Source organism: Humulus lupulus, chromosome 4 (assembly GCF_963169125.1).
Source record: "Humulus lupulus chromosome 4, drHumLupu1.1, whole genome shotgun sequence".
NCBI classification, from domain to species: domain Eukaryota; kingdom Viridiplantae; phylum Streptophyta; class Magnoliopsida; order Rosales; family Cannabaceae; genus Humulus; species Humulus lupulus.
In genome coordinates, this window is record NC_084796.1 from 169,579,098 (window position 1) to 169,595,607 (window position 16,510).

Consider the following 16,510-nt stretch of genomic DNA (forward strand, 5'->3'; position numbering starts at 1 on the left):
GTTGTGCTCTTTATTATTTTCGCAGTGTCTTTTTATTGTGTTTAGTTTCTGTCGTGACAAGTTCGAATTCTGTCCCAATAGATCTCAAATCTGTTTCAACATTTAATTATCATTTTGCACCTTAATTAATACACATGGTTTAATTAATTTAGTAATTACTAAAAACAAAATTTCAATGAGTTTTGTCATATTAATTTTATGAAATAAAAAATACCTATTTTGATAAAAAAAAATTATTTCAGATATGTTTCCTAATTATGTAAACAAAATAAAATATTTATGTTTCCTTTCCACCAGTTTAATAAAAAATATAATAAAATAAATATTCTTATTTTTCAATATTTTATTTACATCCATTTTTTCTTATTGTTTATTATGATTCCGATTGGGCTAATCAATATTTCCCTTCACTTTTTGAACCATATAAAAAAACGACACGGGTTCTTAACTTCTCTAAAATCGACAGGTCAACATAACAAACGATAAACGATATGGAAACTAATATTAAATTAAACTACGTCGTTTGCATGGTGTTATACATTAATTGAAGCTGCCAAATCCCTAGTGCAATTATACAATTTCCTATTGTTTATTTTCATTATTATTTTTTTTTAAAGTAAACCAACAAAAAAAAAATCCAATGGCTACAGCCTACATACACCAAACCACACGTGTCATTATCAAAACAGCTACAATTCATTCAATGACCACGTAACAGCATTCATCTCTTCAAACTCGAGAAGCCTCATCTGATTGCGACACGTGCAATCAAGTCAAACCAAAGCAAATCATTCCTTGAAGCCGGTCCCACTCATCTTGACAAGGAGGCTCCACAGCCGTTGGATCTCCCCAAATAGATCATCCGTAGGGAGTTGAAACCTACAGTAAGGACACGTGTTCCTCTTCTTAAACCAAGGCAGAATACACTTCCAATGGTACAGGTGTCGACACGGCAGCTCACACACCTCTCTCCCTTCTCTCATTTCCTCCTTACATATCACACACTCACCGCCACCGCCGCCCACCACTACAGACGGCAGCGCAACTACCGCCGACACCGCATCTGCCACGTCACCTCCACTACCGATAACAACGAACCTCAAACACCTTGCAACCGTTTCTATATAAGGAACTAATAACGACCCGTTGTGAACTCCAATGCCTATAGAGCCAAATGACAAGAGAGTCTCGGCGTAGAGACTGCGCAGAGTTAGTCGCCATTGGTTAAACGGCGACATTTCGAGGGTTTCCGGGCTGTGCTGGCGTACTTCGCACAAGTGGAGGAGTAGCAAAACGGCGTCGAAGTCTCTTGTTCTGAGAAAAGAGTTATAATTAGTAGTAGTAGTAGTTTTGAGGGTAAGGTGGCGGAGAGAGGAGAGGAGGTAGCGAGCGATGAGGAGGGTCTTGTCATGGAGAGAGAGGTGGTGAAGGCGGTGGAGGGTCAAAGAGAAGAGAGTTGGTGAAGAGAGTACGGCGGCGAGACGGCGTCGCCGGTGAAGGGTTTCGGAGAAGATGGAGCGAGTGAGATTTGAGAGTTGGGGAGTTGGGAGGGTGGCTAGTGCTGCCATGATGGTGGTGGTGGTCTCATCCATTAGTGACTTTCAGTTATGGAATTATGAGTTTGGTTTGATCATTTTTATATATTTATATATTTTTGGGGGGGATTGAAAGAAAATTATAATAAAAAAAATTATTATTATGGCCATGGATGTATGTGTAGATTTTTTTGGATTGACTTATTTGGGCTTGGTGATTTATTGTAATGACCAATGAGAGTGTGTAATTGGAATGTACAATTATTGTCCTAGTTCTATAATTAATGTGCATATATACATATAATTAAATTTTCGATAAATTTATAAAACCATTAAGATGGTGTAATTAATGACTCATGGCAGGATGAATAAATATAAACAAGAGTTTTGGGCTCTTACCTTTTAAGAGGTTGAGAAAAAGTTTATAAATAGTAGTGAAATTTTTATAAATATGGTTTTTAAAAAATTAATTTATAAAAATTTGACTTTTTATATTATTAATTTAGGTTTCTAATTTTTTACCCCCTATATTTTGACAAATTAATTTTTAGAATCTATATTTTGACAAGTAGTTCAACTAAACTCCAAAATTTAATAAAAAAAATAAATATGCCAACACACTTATTAAGGATAATAGTGTTTTTCTTCTTAATATTTAGTTTAGTAAATTATTTGTGATTTTATTTCAAATTTATTTGACGGAAATTGATGATAGGAATAACTATTTTACAAAACACATGTCCAAAAAGTAATTTGTAGAAGATCCAAAAAGGTATAATTCCAATTAACTTTCTCAAATTAAATTTTTTTAAAAGTTAAATAATGTGTTATTTTAAACAGTTTTGTTCTAGATTTTATAAATTAATTATGCAAAAAAAATTATAACTTATTTATTAATTTATACATTTGTATAGGAATCTAAAAGCTAATATATTTGAAAACTTTTAAAAAAGTCATGGAAACATATACAAATTGAAATTTTCATAAACATAATTAAATGGCAAAAAAAGCAATTGGAGGTAATTTCCACTAGTTTATACTAACAAAAAGTCTAATCATTCATTAAAAATTGCTATATTGATTTTAGACAAAGAAAATATTAGTTTATTTTTTTCAATAATTGATGAACAAATATTGACATATCATGTGATCATGGGTATATATATATATATATATATATATATATATATATTATTTATATGTACCATACGCACTTCTTACATCGATAATTGGTTAGCTATCCAAGCCATGTGCAATATGCGTATAAACTTATTTATCGTCTTTACTGGCAACCCTTTATTCCCCCAAAACCAAATCAATACTAAGTAGTAGTAGTAGTAATAATAATAATAGAACTAATAATGAAGACATAAAAGTGATAATGTAGGATGCTCAGTTAGGATTAGGAATGCCAGGAATGTAGGTTTTTTGTCCACAAGTATCTGTTTCTAGTTAATGCTCATGCCTCTTTTTCTATCTTTTCAATACCTATTAGATCTACATTCTCAATAGAAACAATTAGAAGAGGAAAAAACATAGCTTGGCCCATTCATGGTTCCATCTTCTTGTCCCTGTAAGTTAACTAATAATGCGCACACACATATATATATATGGAAGACTTCTCAATGGTTACTATCCATAGATAGGTACTAACAATTATGATGATTTGATAACATAGTGACTTAGTATAGCAAGTCACTAATAAGTAAATATTTTTTTTCCTACATTAATTTCGAATTTAGTCATTTTTCTTTTCCCACAATTAATGTTGTGTCCAATCAATGAGAGACACTAGCTATATTTAAAAATTGACATATATTTGAAAAATGAAAAGTTTACAATATTATATTTTCATAATAAATACACTTTTTTCCATCAGTTAAATCTTCCAAAAATTTGAAAAATCAAAATTTATTTTTAAAAATATGAATTAACAACTATAAATATGAACTATTGATCTTAATCCAATGGTTAATATTAAAGTAACTATCCATGAGTAGTAACTATTAAGAGTGCACCCATATATATATATATATATAAAATAAAGCAGGTATAACTAAAGAATCCAATCACTTCACCTATATTCAGTTTGATTACACTGAATGACGATGTGGAAAATGAGTCTAATAACAAGCGAGTGTAAATCTCATCCCATATCCTTCGTATTGTCAAGTTATCACGGATATCATAAATCAACTATGAAGGCCTGAGTTGCATCCTTGCCAATTCATAACCTAATACTTCAATTTTGGAGCGGAGAATTTTTTTTCACTAATTATTGAAGTGGAGCTTGAGGGATTTGAACCCCTAACCCAATATTCCTTCCAAGTTTGATATTCAGGAAATTTTCTAATATCAAAATCCAAGTTAATAAATAATAATTTTGAAGGGATAATATTCCAGCTGTACTTTGATTACTGGATAGCTAGTAAAAGAGTCATATTGCACCAAATGCCTATGTGAAAATGAAATTCCGTTTTTAGTAATATTAGAATACTCTGTTACAAATTCTGTTATAGTTTGGTTAAGCTTGTTGACCATGTTAGTTAGGGGCTAACCTTTTCTTGTTTTTTTTCGGTTCTCTTAGTATATAAGACTATTGCTGGTGCATTTTTTAATACAAGAAATAATATACAATATTTTTCTTTCCTAACATGGTATCAGAGCCAAATAAAACTCTAACGAGTATGTTCGATCCAAATCCAAAACCAGTCCAAAAAAATAGAGCCAAAAGAGCCCTTTGTGATTTAGGGATAGTGAGCCAAAAATAGCCAAAAGAGCCAACGAGCCACTTGCGATCAAGCCGTCCAAGATTGGTGAGCAAAAATAGCCACCATCTTAAGGGGGGATGTTAGAGAATAGAATCCCACATGGAAAGTATGTGGGATCATCATACCATTTATAAGAGCATGAGTTACTCTACTCATCACTAATTGGTTTTGAGATGGAACCTCATGCTTCTTACCATGCACCACTTTCCACATTCTAATATGGTATCAGAGAATAATACACAACCCTAATCTTCTTCCCTCTTCTTCTTTGCTTTGCCGCTCTTCCTCTTTTTCCATGGCTAGACCACGCACAAGAAGCTCCACCACCCATGGCTAAACTCCTTCCGGCGATCTCCCACCTGCTGCAACTCGCCCAGAATATGACCATGTCCATGGCGACACCACAACCAGCACTCTTCCTCGTGTGCATCAAGAATCAATGGCCACTGAAACTCCTCACGAAAGAGCTTCTCCTGTTCCCGGGCACATCAACAAAAGGCCTTGTCTCCAAGTCGAAGACACTCCCTACTTCTTGAGCTTGGCAGATCACCCAAATCTCATCCTCACAACTTCTCTTCTTACTGGTCCCAATTATCAATCCTGGAAAAGAGGCATCTCTGTTTCCCTAGTAGCCAAAAACAAGACTGCCTTTGTCGATGGATCCCTTCCCCGACCCCTTCCCACTGATCCTTACCTATCCCATTGGCTTAGATGTAACAACATGGTGATCTCTTGGATTTTACATTCTGTTTCCCCCAATGTTGTCCCAAAAATTTGAAAAGAATGACGTGGCGGTGAAATGGACACGTGGCATAAGTTAGTAAGGTGATCTGGCTTGGTAATGGCCTAATACATTAGTTAAGGAATGGGACAGAGAGTCAAGCCAAATACGCCCAATCGAAGAGAGTATTTAGACTGGGGGTCGCTTGGAGAAAGGAGGCTTACCCCAGGGTTGGAGAACTTTGAGTTTGCTTGGCTCAGACCTCAGTTTAAAGACCCCTATAATTAAATTGGTGCCAAGACCAAGAAAGTGAAAGGGAGGTATGAATTTTGGTTCAAGATATAAAAACAGTAGGTCCGATCAGACCTAAGCTTAGGGGACCTCTTGTTAAGCTTGGCTCGAATAAGTTCAAAAAGAATAAGGCTCAAGTTTTACTCAAAAGGGGAAAGCCACATAGTGGCCGATCGAGCATACACATAGGAGGTACCTTCGACCATTCAGGTCCAAGGAGGAATAGATGGTGGCTCGGACCACCTTGGTCCGAGGAGAGAAGCCTAATGCCCGATCGAGCATTTGGTTGAGCGAAGGGGTTCAAACCTAGTTGGCCCAAGGAGAAGGATGTGTGCCCGATCGGACGTGGTACTTATGAGTACCTTGGACCATTTTGATCCAAGGAGAGGTGGTGGCTCAGACCACCTAGGTCCGAAGAGAGAGGACCAAGATCCGATCGGACCTTGGTTAAACAAAGGAAGCTTGGACCATTTAGGTCCAAGGGGCATTATGCCCGATCGCACAAGGCCTCCCCCCGATCGCACAAGGCCTCCCCCGATCGCACCTTGGTTAAACAAAGGAAGCTTGGACCATTTAGGTCCAAGGGGCATTATGCCCGATCGCACAAGGCCTCCCCCGATCGCACAAGGCCTCCCCCGATCGCACATGACCTCCCCCGATCGCGCAAGACGCCTGCAGGAGCGCTTGGACCATGTTGGTCCGAGGATAAGCTAGGAAGAAGATGGCTCGGACCATCTTGGTCCGAGGTGCAAAGTGTAAGGTCATATTGGACCTTGATTGAAGGAGTCAAATAAGATGGTTTGAACCACCTTAAGCCAAAGAAGACAACCATTGTGTCCGATCGGACACAATGGAGAAGTATACCTCGAGTGTAGTTGGCCTTTGGTCCAAGGATAGCCATGCGTATGCCACCTTTGACCTACGTAAAGCTTGAAAGCTTGAAGAATAGTCAACATGCATGAGAAGCTACGTCAAACTGCCCGAAACTACTTCAGTGAGAATTGGTCCAAGCATCCGGGAATCACTCAATCCTCACTCGAAATTAGGGATCAGTTATATTTTGAATGTTTATTTTGTAATATAAATATTAGGTAAATAATGGAATATCCCTATCAAAAGGGGATATCAGTTGAGAACCCAGGTCTATAAATAGGGACTTGGGAGGATCGTAAAAGGACTTTTGGCAAAAAATTGAGAGTGAATCTGTATTCTAGAGAGAGAAAGTGTGTTGTTCTTGAGAAAAACCCATTTTTGTATTCTAGAGTATCTCACACTGAAGAAACTCAGTTGACAAGGTTCATCTGATCTTGAGTGTGAATATAGTAATAAAATCTCTAAGTGGAGTAGGCTATTACCGATCATCGGGGCTGAACCACTATAAAAACCTTGTGTTATTTACTTCCGTTCATAAAAAACTGTCTGTTGTCGTTTATAATTCTCTTGAAGGTTGTCGTAGTTGACGTTCTCACGTCGTTGGCTAAATTCACAGTCAACATTTTGGTGCTTTCATTGAGAGCCTGAAGAGAAAACAGACAGTCCCTAAAGCGATATGGCGCCTAAGAACACCACTGCGGCCTCCAAGAGGGCAAGCACCTCCAGGGAGCATGCTAGATCGGAAAATCCTAACGTTCAAGATCGTGAGAATGAGCCTAGGGTCGTGCTTGAGGATGTAGCTCCTGAAGTTGAGGAGCTCCAGGAGACCATGAGCGCGTTCCAGGATGAGTTGGCCCAGTTCAATGCTAGGCAGGAGGCCTTTGCTGAGGAAATGGCCAAGCAGAGACAAGAGATGGACGCTAGGAGCGAGGAGATCCGTCGACAGCAAGAGGAGGCCGACAGGCGACACCGCGAAGCTGCACTTGCTCTGGAGGTAGCTGCGCAGTTGACCCGAGCCAATGCTCAAGCTATGCCTGGGGTGATACCCACTCAAAAAGCAAGGACCATAGAGGCTGATCAAAAGAAAGCTGATAGACCAGCAAGAGGTGGTGGTAACCCACCTGGTCATGAGGAGGAGGGAGTACGATCACGCACTGCCTCTACCCAAAGGGGGAATTCTAAGACCCCCTCAAGGAGCCATAGATCAGAGACTTCCAGGTCAGGAAGTCATAAGTCTGGCAGTAAGAAAACACCTTCTGAGCAGGGGCATAACAAAGCCCCTCGTGGCAAGGAAACTTCACACTTCAAAGATGGACATGGGCGTGATGAAGGTGACAGTTACCACACCAACCAGTCGAAAGAGAAGAATAATAACCGACGAGAGGGAGATAATCAACCAGCTCAAACGGGGAAGCCACCACGACATCCCAACCAGCGTAATGGCAAAGAGCACGCTCCACCTAATAGACCCTCCGAAAAGACTCGGAGTACGGTGTTCGACCGGTTGGGAAAAAACACTGCTCAGAAGGACCTAAGGGACATCATTGATGACAGAAGGAGGACCGCTCCGTTCGAAGGACAGGAACCGATCCGTCCTACTAGTCGAGTAGAAATACTTGACGTGGATGCGCTGGATAGGAGTGCCCGACTTAGCGGTCCCGAAAGTGCGTCCCCAGCAGTGGCCCCAGCCATCCAAGCCCAGCTTGATGCTTTGACGGCGGCAGTACAAGGTTTATCCAAACAACCAGTTATTGATCCAGTAGACCACAGAAATGGTAGCCCTTTTTGTGCTAGAATAAGAGCAGCCCAACCACCAAGGAAATACAAGGCGCCGATATTGCCAGTTTATACAGAAAAGGCAGACCCGGTGAGACACGTTGGGAAGTTCGAAGATCAGATGGAGCTGCTTGGGGTGAGTGACGATTACCGCTGTAGAGTCTTCCCCACCACCTTGTCAGACACTGCCCAAGAGTGGTACTGGAAGTTCAAACCCGACTCCATCACCTCTTGGGAGAGCTTTAGGAAGGAGTTCTGCAGGCAGTTTAGCACTGCCCGAACCCCTCCAGTTTATGCCAACCACTTGGTGGATATTAGGCAAGGCAAAGATGAATCTCTCAAGAACTACATACAGAGGTTTATGAGAGAAGCCAATCGGGCTACCGCTGTTGGAGATGAAGGGAAGATGGTTGCGATCTCCTCGGGTATTATTTATCGAAGTCCTTTGTGGGACAGCATTCACCGCCATCCAATTTCAACTTTACAACAGTTCTTGGACCGTGCAGATAAGTACATGAAGTTGGACGATGCCATTGAGAAGGGAGAGAACGGGTTGAACAACCCAAGTGGATCGGGGGATACTCCAAAGGATAGCGGAAATGATCAAGGCGGTAGTAAGAAACGTGGGAATAACGGGTCTGACCACCGCAGTGAGAAGAAAGCTAAGTCTGGGTCGAATGACAAACCTACGAAGTATGAACCTCGATTCACCAACTACACTACTCTTTCGGCAACCCGAGCAGAGATCTATCTAGCCAGCCATCAGGAGGTCCCTTACCGAAGGCCCCCTCCGATCAAGAAGGAAATGAGTAAGAGGGATAAGAACAAGTTCTGTCGTTTCCATGGAGACTATGGTCATGACACGAACGAGTGTAACCACCTTAAGGATGAGATAGAGTTTCTCCTCCGTTCGGGGAAACTAAAAAAATATAAGGCAGAGAAAGCCCAAGGAGAGGGAAGCAACAATAATCCTGGGTTCAAGCGACAACGGTCCCCACCTTTGCAACCTGAACCTGTGGACTTCACACTAGATACAATATGTGGAGGACCACATCTTGCGGGTGATAGCAGCAAGGCGAGGGAAAGATATGCTCGCACCCTTCGTCATGAGTTGGAGGCAGCGTCCACATCCGAGGTTATGACGATGGAGGAGAGACCATCAAAGAACCCAAGGTATGAAAGTGAGTCCCTCACCTTCACTGAGGAGGATGCCAAACACGTGAGGTATCCTCACAATGACCCTCTCGTAGTGACAGTTCAAATAGCTAACATGAAGGTGAAAAGATGTCTGGTTGATACGGGAAGTTCCGTAAACATTATTTATAAGTCCTCTTTTGAAAAAATGAAGCTATCCATCAATGACTTGAAACCATGCTCTCACGTCATTTACGGGTTTACTGGAGAGGGACTATCACCAGCTGGAACAATAAAGTTGCCAGTCACCACAGGGGAAGCTCCCAAGCATGAAACCGTGATGACTGAATTTTTGATTGTTGACTGCCCGTCTGCCTACAATGTGGTTATTGGTCGACCACTACTCACCAACTTGCATGCGGTAGTTTCAATTTGGCACCTCTCTATGAAGTTCCCGACCAGCGTTGGCGTAGGCTACGTCCAAGGAGACCAAAGGGAAGCTAGAGAGTGTTATAATGCCTCCATAGCTAAGGCAAAGAAAGGTGCCAAGGAAAACAACATGATTGTGTGTGTTGAAGGAGGGGAAGTGGATGAGATGGACGTAGACCAGAGTCTTGTTGTAGTAAACGATGAAGAGGTGTTGAAGGGGTGTGACCAGGAGAGCACTCCCAGTTCGAAAAAGCAGAAGACCCCATCAGGTGATGAAGTCACCAAATAGGGCGTTGCCCAAAGCGAGGAAAGAGATATTGATCCTCGCTTTGGGGATTATGAGAGTGATGTGGGACCGTCCGAGGAATTAGAGGAGGTCCCTATAGATGAGAATGACCCGACAAGAGGGGTCAAGATTGGGAAGAAATTGAAAGCTGAGGTGAGAGCACAACTGATAGAGTTCTTGCGAAGGAATCGGGATGTCTTCGCCTGGTCTCACAAGGATATGGTGGGTATCTCACCAACTGTGATCAGCCATGTGCTCAACGTAGATGAAAGTACGTTGTTCACACGTGGACCGCAGAGTGTGAACAAGCTTTCCAGGCGATAAAGGAACATTTGGCTCAACCTCCTGTTCTTTCTAAACCAGTTGATGGAGAGGACCTACTTGTATATCTAGCAGTCACGGAACACGCTGTTAGCGCTGCTTTAGTACGTGAGGAGGATAAAGTGCAGCACCCAGTGTATTACGTTAGCAAGCGTTTGATAGGAGCAGAGTCCCGATACCCCATGATTGAGAAGTTGGCTTACTGCTTGGTACTTGCATCACGAAAGTTGAGGCCGTATTTCCAAGCACACCCCATCAAGGTCCTCACTGACCAGCCTCTTCGCCAAGTTTTGCAAAAACCAGAGTCGTCTGGTCGGCTACTTAAATGGGCGGTCGAGCTAGGCCAGTTTGAAATCAAGTACCAACCAAGGACTGCTATTAAGGGTCAAGCCTTGGCGGATTTCATCGCTGAGTGTACCGGAATCGTTGAGGTCCCTAACCAACAGGAGAGTGTTACTGGGTTAAAAGAAGAAGTTCCTGCTTGGCAACTTTTCGTTGATGGATCGTCGAACGAGCACCATTCAGGAGCTGGGATTATACTAGTCACACCAGAGAAGCACCGAATTCATTGTGCACTGAGGTTCGGATTCAATGCTTCTAATAACGAAGCAGAGTATGAGGCCCTCTTAGCAGGCTTGCGACTGGCTAGAGATGTACGTGCCCGGTCGGTGGAGATAAACAGTGATTCCCAATTGGTGGTTTATCAAGTATTAGGGGAATACCAGGCGAGGGGCCTACGCATGGTGGCATACTTAAACAAAACTAAAGATTTACTAGCCCAGTTCGAGGAGTATACCATTAAGCTAGTACCAAGGGAGCAGAATTCCAATGCTGATGCTCTGGCAAAGCTTGCAAGTGCGAAAGATGCCGAAACACTGAATATAGTTCCAGTAGAGTACTTGGCAGAGCCAAGTATTGATAGAAAAGAGGCCATGCCGATTACGATAGTCGACACCTGGATGACTCCCATCATTGCTTACCTTGAACATGGGACGCTCCCAGATGGTCGTAATGAAGCAAGAAAAGTTATGAGGCAAGCTGCTAGGTACACCATGGTGGGTGGAGTGTTATATAGGAGAGGATACTCCTTACCTCTCCTCAGATGCATAACCCCCGACCAGTCAAAGAGCTTATTAGCTGAAGTGCATGAGGGGTTTTGTGGAGATCATGCTGGGGGGCAGAGTCTATCTAAAAAGATCTTGAGGCAAGGATTTTTCTGGCCTACTATGAACGAAGACTCTATGGAATATGTGAAAAGGTGTGACAAGTGCCAAAGATTTTCTAAGGTACCCAGAGCACCACCAAATCTTTTGAAGCAAATGCAAAGTCCGTGGCCTTTTGCAGTATGGGGCATTGATTTGATCGGGAAGTTACCCAAAGGAAAGGGAGGAGTGCAATTCGCTGTGGTTGCAGTAGATTATTTTACTAAATGGACTGAGGCCGAACCATTAGCCACGATTACATCGAAGAAAGTGTTGGACTTTGTTGTTAAAAATATAATATGTCGCTATGGTCTACCTAAAAAGATAGTGTCTGACAATGGCACCCAGTTTGACAGCGACATATTTACCGATTTTTGCACTCGGCATGGCATCACCAAAAGTTTCTCCTCGGTGGCCCATCCTCAGGCCAATGGGCAGGTTGAAGCAGTGAACAAAACATTGAAGGACACTTTGAAGAAGCGCCTGGAACAAGCTAAGGGTGCTTGGGCAGATGAGTTACCAGAAGTCCTTTGGTCGTATAGGACTACCGCTCGGACGGCAACTGGCCATACCCCATTCTCTTTAGCATATGGGTATGAAGCCATGTTACCTGTGGAGATAGATCCACCCTCTCATAGAAGGACCGTCTACAACCAAGAGGAGAACCATCAGTTGTTGACAGAATCATTGGACTTCCTCGAAGAGAGAAGAGAGGAGGCAAGCCTCAGAGTAGCAGCTCATCAACAAAAAGTGGCACGCTACTTCAATTCCAGAGTGCGAGATCGAAAGTTCCAGGTTGGAGATTTAGTCCTAAGGAAGGTGTTTGTTAGAGACCCAGCAGCCGGTGTGCTAGGACCGAACTGGGAAGGACCATATCAAATTGAACAGGTCTTACCGCCCGGCACTTACAAGCTTGCTCGATTGAATGGGGAGCTAATCAGAAACTACTAGAATGGCGAGCACTTGAGAAAATATTATCAATAAATACTACTTGCAGAGTAGTAGCTTTGTATCAAGTGCTTAACTTGTTATTTAAGTTTTTTGTTTGTGAACTGGTTATTTGCTACCCAGTCACATTATTTTGAACAATGTTATTTTGTTTGGAACTCGTTGTTAGACACGTTTTGTCATTTATTATTACGAGTAATAAAAGAGACCACACGCATTGTGGTCGTACCTTGCTACAAACTTTGCATATGTGTTGATTATTTTTGTTGGGCAGTGTTCAACTGTCATAATAATTTAAACAAAACAGGTCTTTTAAAAACTAATGTACTGGACAGTGTTCAACTGGTCGGTATCATAATATGGAGGACCAACGTTTAGATAATATTTATGTAGTGGTCAACTACTGATATATTTTCGTGTATTTCATGTGTTTCACGAGTAGTAACTACTCGAACAAATCCGATCAAGTAGTAAGTGATCAAGGATTTATCCACCCTCAATCACTTGGGGGGCACATAGGGTATACTGGTATGTATTTCAACACAGGCAATAAGAGCACGAGCAAATATGTTTGTTTTTGGGCTGACTTAAGCTAACTTGTTTTACAAAGCTTAAGTAACTTAGAATTTTTCAAATTCTAAGTTAAAAACTGATATTCGTGTAACAAGACATTTACGCTAAATATGTTTGTTTTTGGGCTGACTTAAGCTAACTTGTTTTACAAAGCTTAAGTAACTTAGAATTTTTCAAATTCTAAGTTAAAAACTGATATTCGTGTAATAAGACATTTACGCTCATAAAAAGTTAGAGCAATAAGAGCATGAGGAAGTATATTTGGTGTGAACTTATGGAATGGTAAAAATTTCTAAGTTAAAAAACTAAATTCTCATGTGAAATTAAAGGCATCCAAAAACTTTGCTATGCACAATAAAAACTTAGAAGTTTGAGATTGTCAACAAGGAAAGAGTAAAGTGCTAAATGTCAAAATAGCTCACTAGTTCGAGCAACAAAATACAAAGTAAAGTAGACTGTGATGAACTACGAGAGGGAGTCACAGGCGAGCCCCTCTAGAGGGTTGATCGACTCCCTCCTCTGCATCAGATGCTCCTCTCGCTCGAAATGATATAGCAGAGCACGTTGGGGCGAGTGCAGGAGGGTTAGCGGCTTCTTCAGCGGCTCTTGCTTCACATCTGGCAAGATCCTCTGCTTGGGCCTCCTTGGGGAAACAATCAAGATTAAGAGGCTTGTTCAGCTTCCAGACCTTATAGAAGCAGTCAAAACTGGCATCCTCAAAGCGAATCAAGTCAAGCTCTTTTTCTTGCTTCAGCTCTTCGTTCTCGCTAATCAACCTCTCATTGTCTCGAACTAACTCTTTAATATCAAGGGATTGCTTCTCCAATTGAGTTGTCAAGGAAGCATTGTTTTGAGCCTGCTTTTTGAGAGACTCGTCCCGTTCAGCTATAGTTCTCTCTGCTTGCTCCAGCTTGGACCTGGCCTCCACCAGTTGATCGTCCTGCACCTTGATCAGCTCCTTGTAATCTACGGCTCGAAGCTGAGCATGACCAATGGTGACAAGTGACTGCATGAAAGACAAAAAGTTAATACAAGTAAAAATACTAATAACAAAGTATCTCGAGGAAAAATGCTTACCTTCATCAATTGAGCGAGTCCTCTCTTCAAGACAACTTCGACACTAAGTCGAGGGTAGGAGTCTAGGCTTTGAAGCGTCGATGCATCACGGCCAATATCCTCAAGAAGCCCCTTGCCCAGGTCGCTAACAGCACGAAAAAGCTCACTCGAACTACCCTGGTGAGTAGGAGTTAGGCTCGCAGAAGGAGGAAGGGAAGAGGGGGTCAATGGCGGAAGTGTAGTTGGTCCCCCAGGTTGCCTCCCTTGACTTGGCGGTACTACCTTCTGAATCTTCTGTGGAGGCGTAGAGCCACTTCCATCACCAGTTTTCCTCTTTGAAGCAACGCAATCTCTGAACATGTCTGAATCTGCCAAGGATGAAAAAACAAGATTGTTAGAGAAATAAACATAATGAAACATATGCAAGTGTATACTACAATTGTGATGCTCTCTAATTACCAATTATAAAAAATATGCCTATTTTCACTAAGCATGTGTTACCTGCGTTGAAGATCTGATCAAGGAACTCATCCTCGTCGTCCAAGGATGAGCTAAGTTCCCCTTCAACCTGGATAGCTTTTCCTTTCCCAGGTTGAGCGGGAATAGTAGATCTACGCTGAGGATCAGGCTCTCTAATGACTAAGTCGCCAGGTCTACGGGAAAGCGGAGAAGGCCCAGGAGAATGCCGATCAGTCATTTGCTCTGTGCCCTCGGTAGACTGACCAGGCGTGTCGTTCTCCCCGGTGGTACTTTCCACCACCAGATCCTGCTCACATGGCACCAGACTCACCATCTGGAGAAGGTCCAACGTGACCAACTTTTTTACATCCTTCTCTTTAAGACTCATGTTAGCCAATTTCTTGGCCCGCCTAAACATCCCTTCAGTGGGCAATGGTCGCTCGAACGGACCCGAGCGCGTAAAAGCCAAGTTGTTGGCCTCAATATCCAATGTGAGGAAGTATTCCTTATGATATTTCCCGGCGTTTGACTTATGGGAGATGCCATTGAGATATGTAACCCCCCTATGCCTGTGATAGAAATGGAAGAAACCTGAGTTGTTATGAGAAGGGTTGGTCCGAAGATCAAACAGGTAATGCACCTCATGAGGGGTGGGCTCGTCCCAACCATTCAGAAAATAAAGAATATACAGCGCAGAGAGTGCCTGTATCCCATTCGGCGTGATCTGAAATGGGGAGATGTTGAAGTAGTCTGCTACGGACCGGAAATAGATGTGCAGCGGGAGTGTTGCTCCAGCTTGTACATGGTACCTGGACCAGGCACAGTACCTTCCACCGGGCCTATTGGCTCTTTGATGCGAGCCCGGACACGTCATGTTTGCCCCACTCAAGCCTAAAGCTTCAATGTGTTTCTGGAATAGAGCGGGATTAAGTTTTGAGGCTTCGGCAACGAACCAGGAGGGTTCTTCTTCTCCCTCATCACGTGGCTTCTGAACAGCCAAATCCAGGATCGCAGTAGCAAATTTCAGAAAAGGCTTTCTTGAAGCTGTGGTAGTGCAGGTTTGATTGCGCTTTACCACCTTCTGTACTGCTCTGCGGGCAACCTGCGGATCGTGTTCCTGAGGGAGCCTGTTAGATTGCTTCACCCTCATCGTCGACTGAGAAGCCTGTCGAAGAAATTGTTCCTCGTGAAGAAGATATAAGGCTGAGCGAGGGAGGATCTGCTTGAAGCGGCAAAGACGATCCTCTGGAGTGTAACCAATAGACGAGCCTGGTGAGGAATCGCTATTCAAGGGAGTCTCGATTGTTTGCGGGGCGGATGATTCGGAGTCCGTATGATTGTCACCTCCCCTATAGTCAGAGCGATTCATCTGCAAAAATGAATAAAAAATGGGGAGGTGAGTAACCATACAGAAAAAATTCATCGAAAATAAGAATTATTTATATACTTGGAAAATTTTGTCCAAGTTATAAAAATATAGCGCATGTGGAAAAAATAATTTTAATGCCCAAAAGTGCCTAAAAGGCACTTAAAGTATTGAACTTATTAAACTTTGTAGAAGGAGGCATTTTTGGGATTTTCCTATAAGGCTAGGTTCCTTATGTACACAGTTAACATACAGAGGTTGGTTGCATGTTTGGAAGGAAAAAAGGCCAAAGCCTAAGAAAAGTATGTATGGTCCGATCGGACCACATTTTGAGCTCAGGAGGGAGGTTCTATGCATTCGATCGTACATAGCTTGGCTGGGAGGGCATTCGACCTTACCTCCATGCGAGCCTAACCCCAAAGCGCCTGTGACACGTCCGATCGGACACATTCCAGCCAGGAGACGTCCTGCCTCGCCACCTCACGAGCCTCGCGCAAGCCTCCAGAACGCCCGATCGGGCGTAGCGTGCCCGAGGAGAGGTGTGCACCCTGGTCCCGAGAGTTCGCCTGGTGTGCCTCGTGCCTCCAAAGCTTCTAGCCAGCAGCAACAAGTTAGGTTCGACTGGGCATTGGTGTCTAGGGAAGTTCGGATTTAACTAGTAAAAATCTGGGCACTTAAAAGCAAAGGAAGGAGCGTGTGGTCCGATCGGACCACACACTTATCTGAAATTTTTCAAGGCCCGATCGGAAGTGGTTGTCTCACCTCGTTC

General features: G+C 42.6%; 2 protein-coding genes across 2 annotated transcripts; both read right to left on the bottom strand.

Moving 5' to 3' along the window:
• Positions 1-473: 473 nt before the first annotated feature.
• LOC133830965 (E3 ubiquitin-protein ligase SGR9, amyloplastic) lies at positions 474-1,791 on the bottom strand. Its single transcript, XM_062261098.1, has one exon. It carries the CDS (start codon positions 1,590-1,592, stop codon positions 789-791), a length of 804 nt encoding a protein of 267 aa, XP_062117082.1. The 5' UTR covers positions 1,593-1,791; the 3' UTR covers positions 474-788.
• An 11,547-nt stretch (positions 1,792-13,338) lies between these two features.
• LOC133832661 (uncharacterized) lies at positions 13,339-14,763 on the bottom strand. The gene is made up of 3 exons (XM_062262971.1): positions 14,485-14,763; positions 13,938-14,210; positions 13,339-13,866 (listed from the first exon to the last, which is right to left on the bottom strand). Exons 1-3 carry the CDS (start codon positions 14,761-14,763, stop codon positions 13,339-13,341), a joined length of 1,080 nt encoding a protein of 359 aa, XP_062118955.1.
• Positions 14,764-16,510: the final 1,747 nt, after the last annotated feature.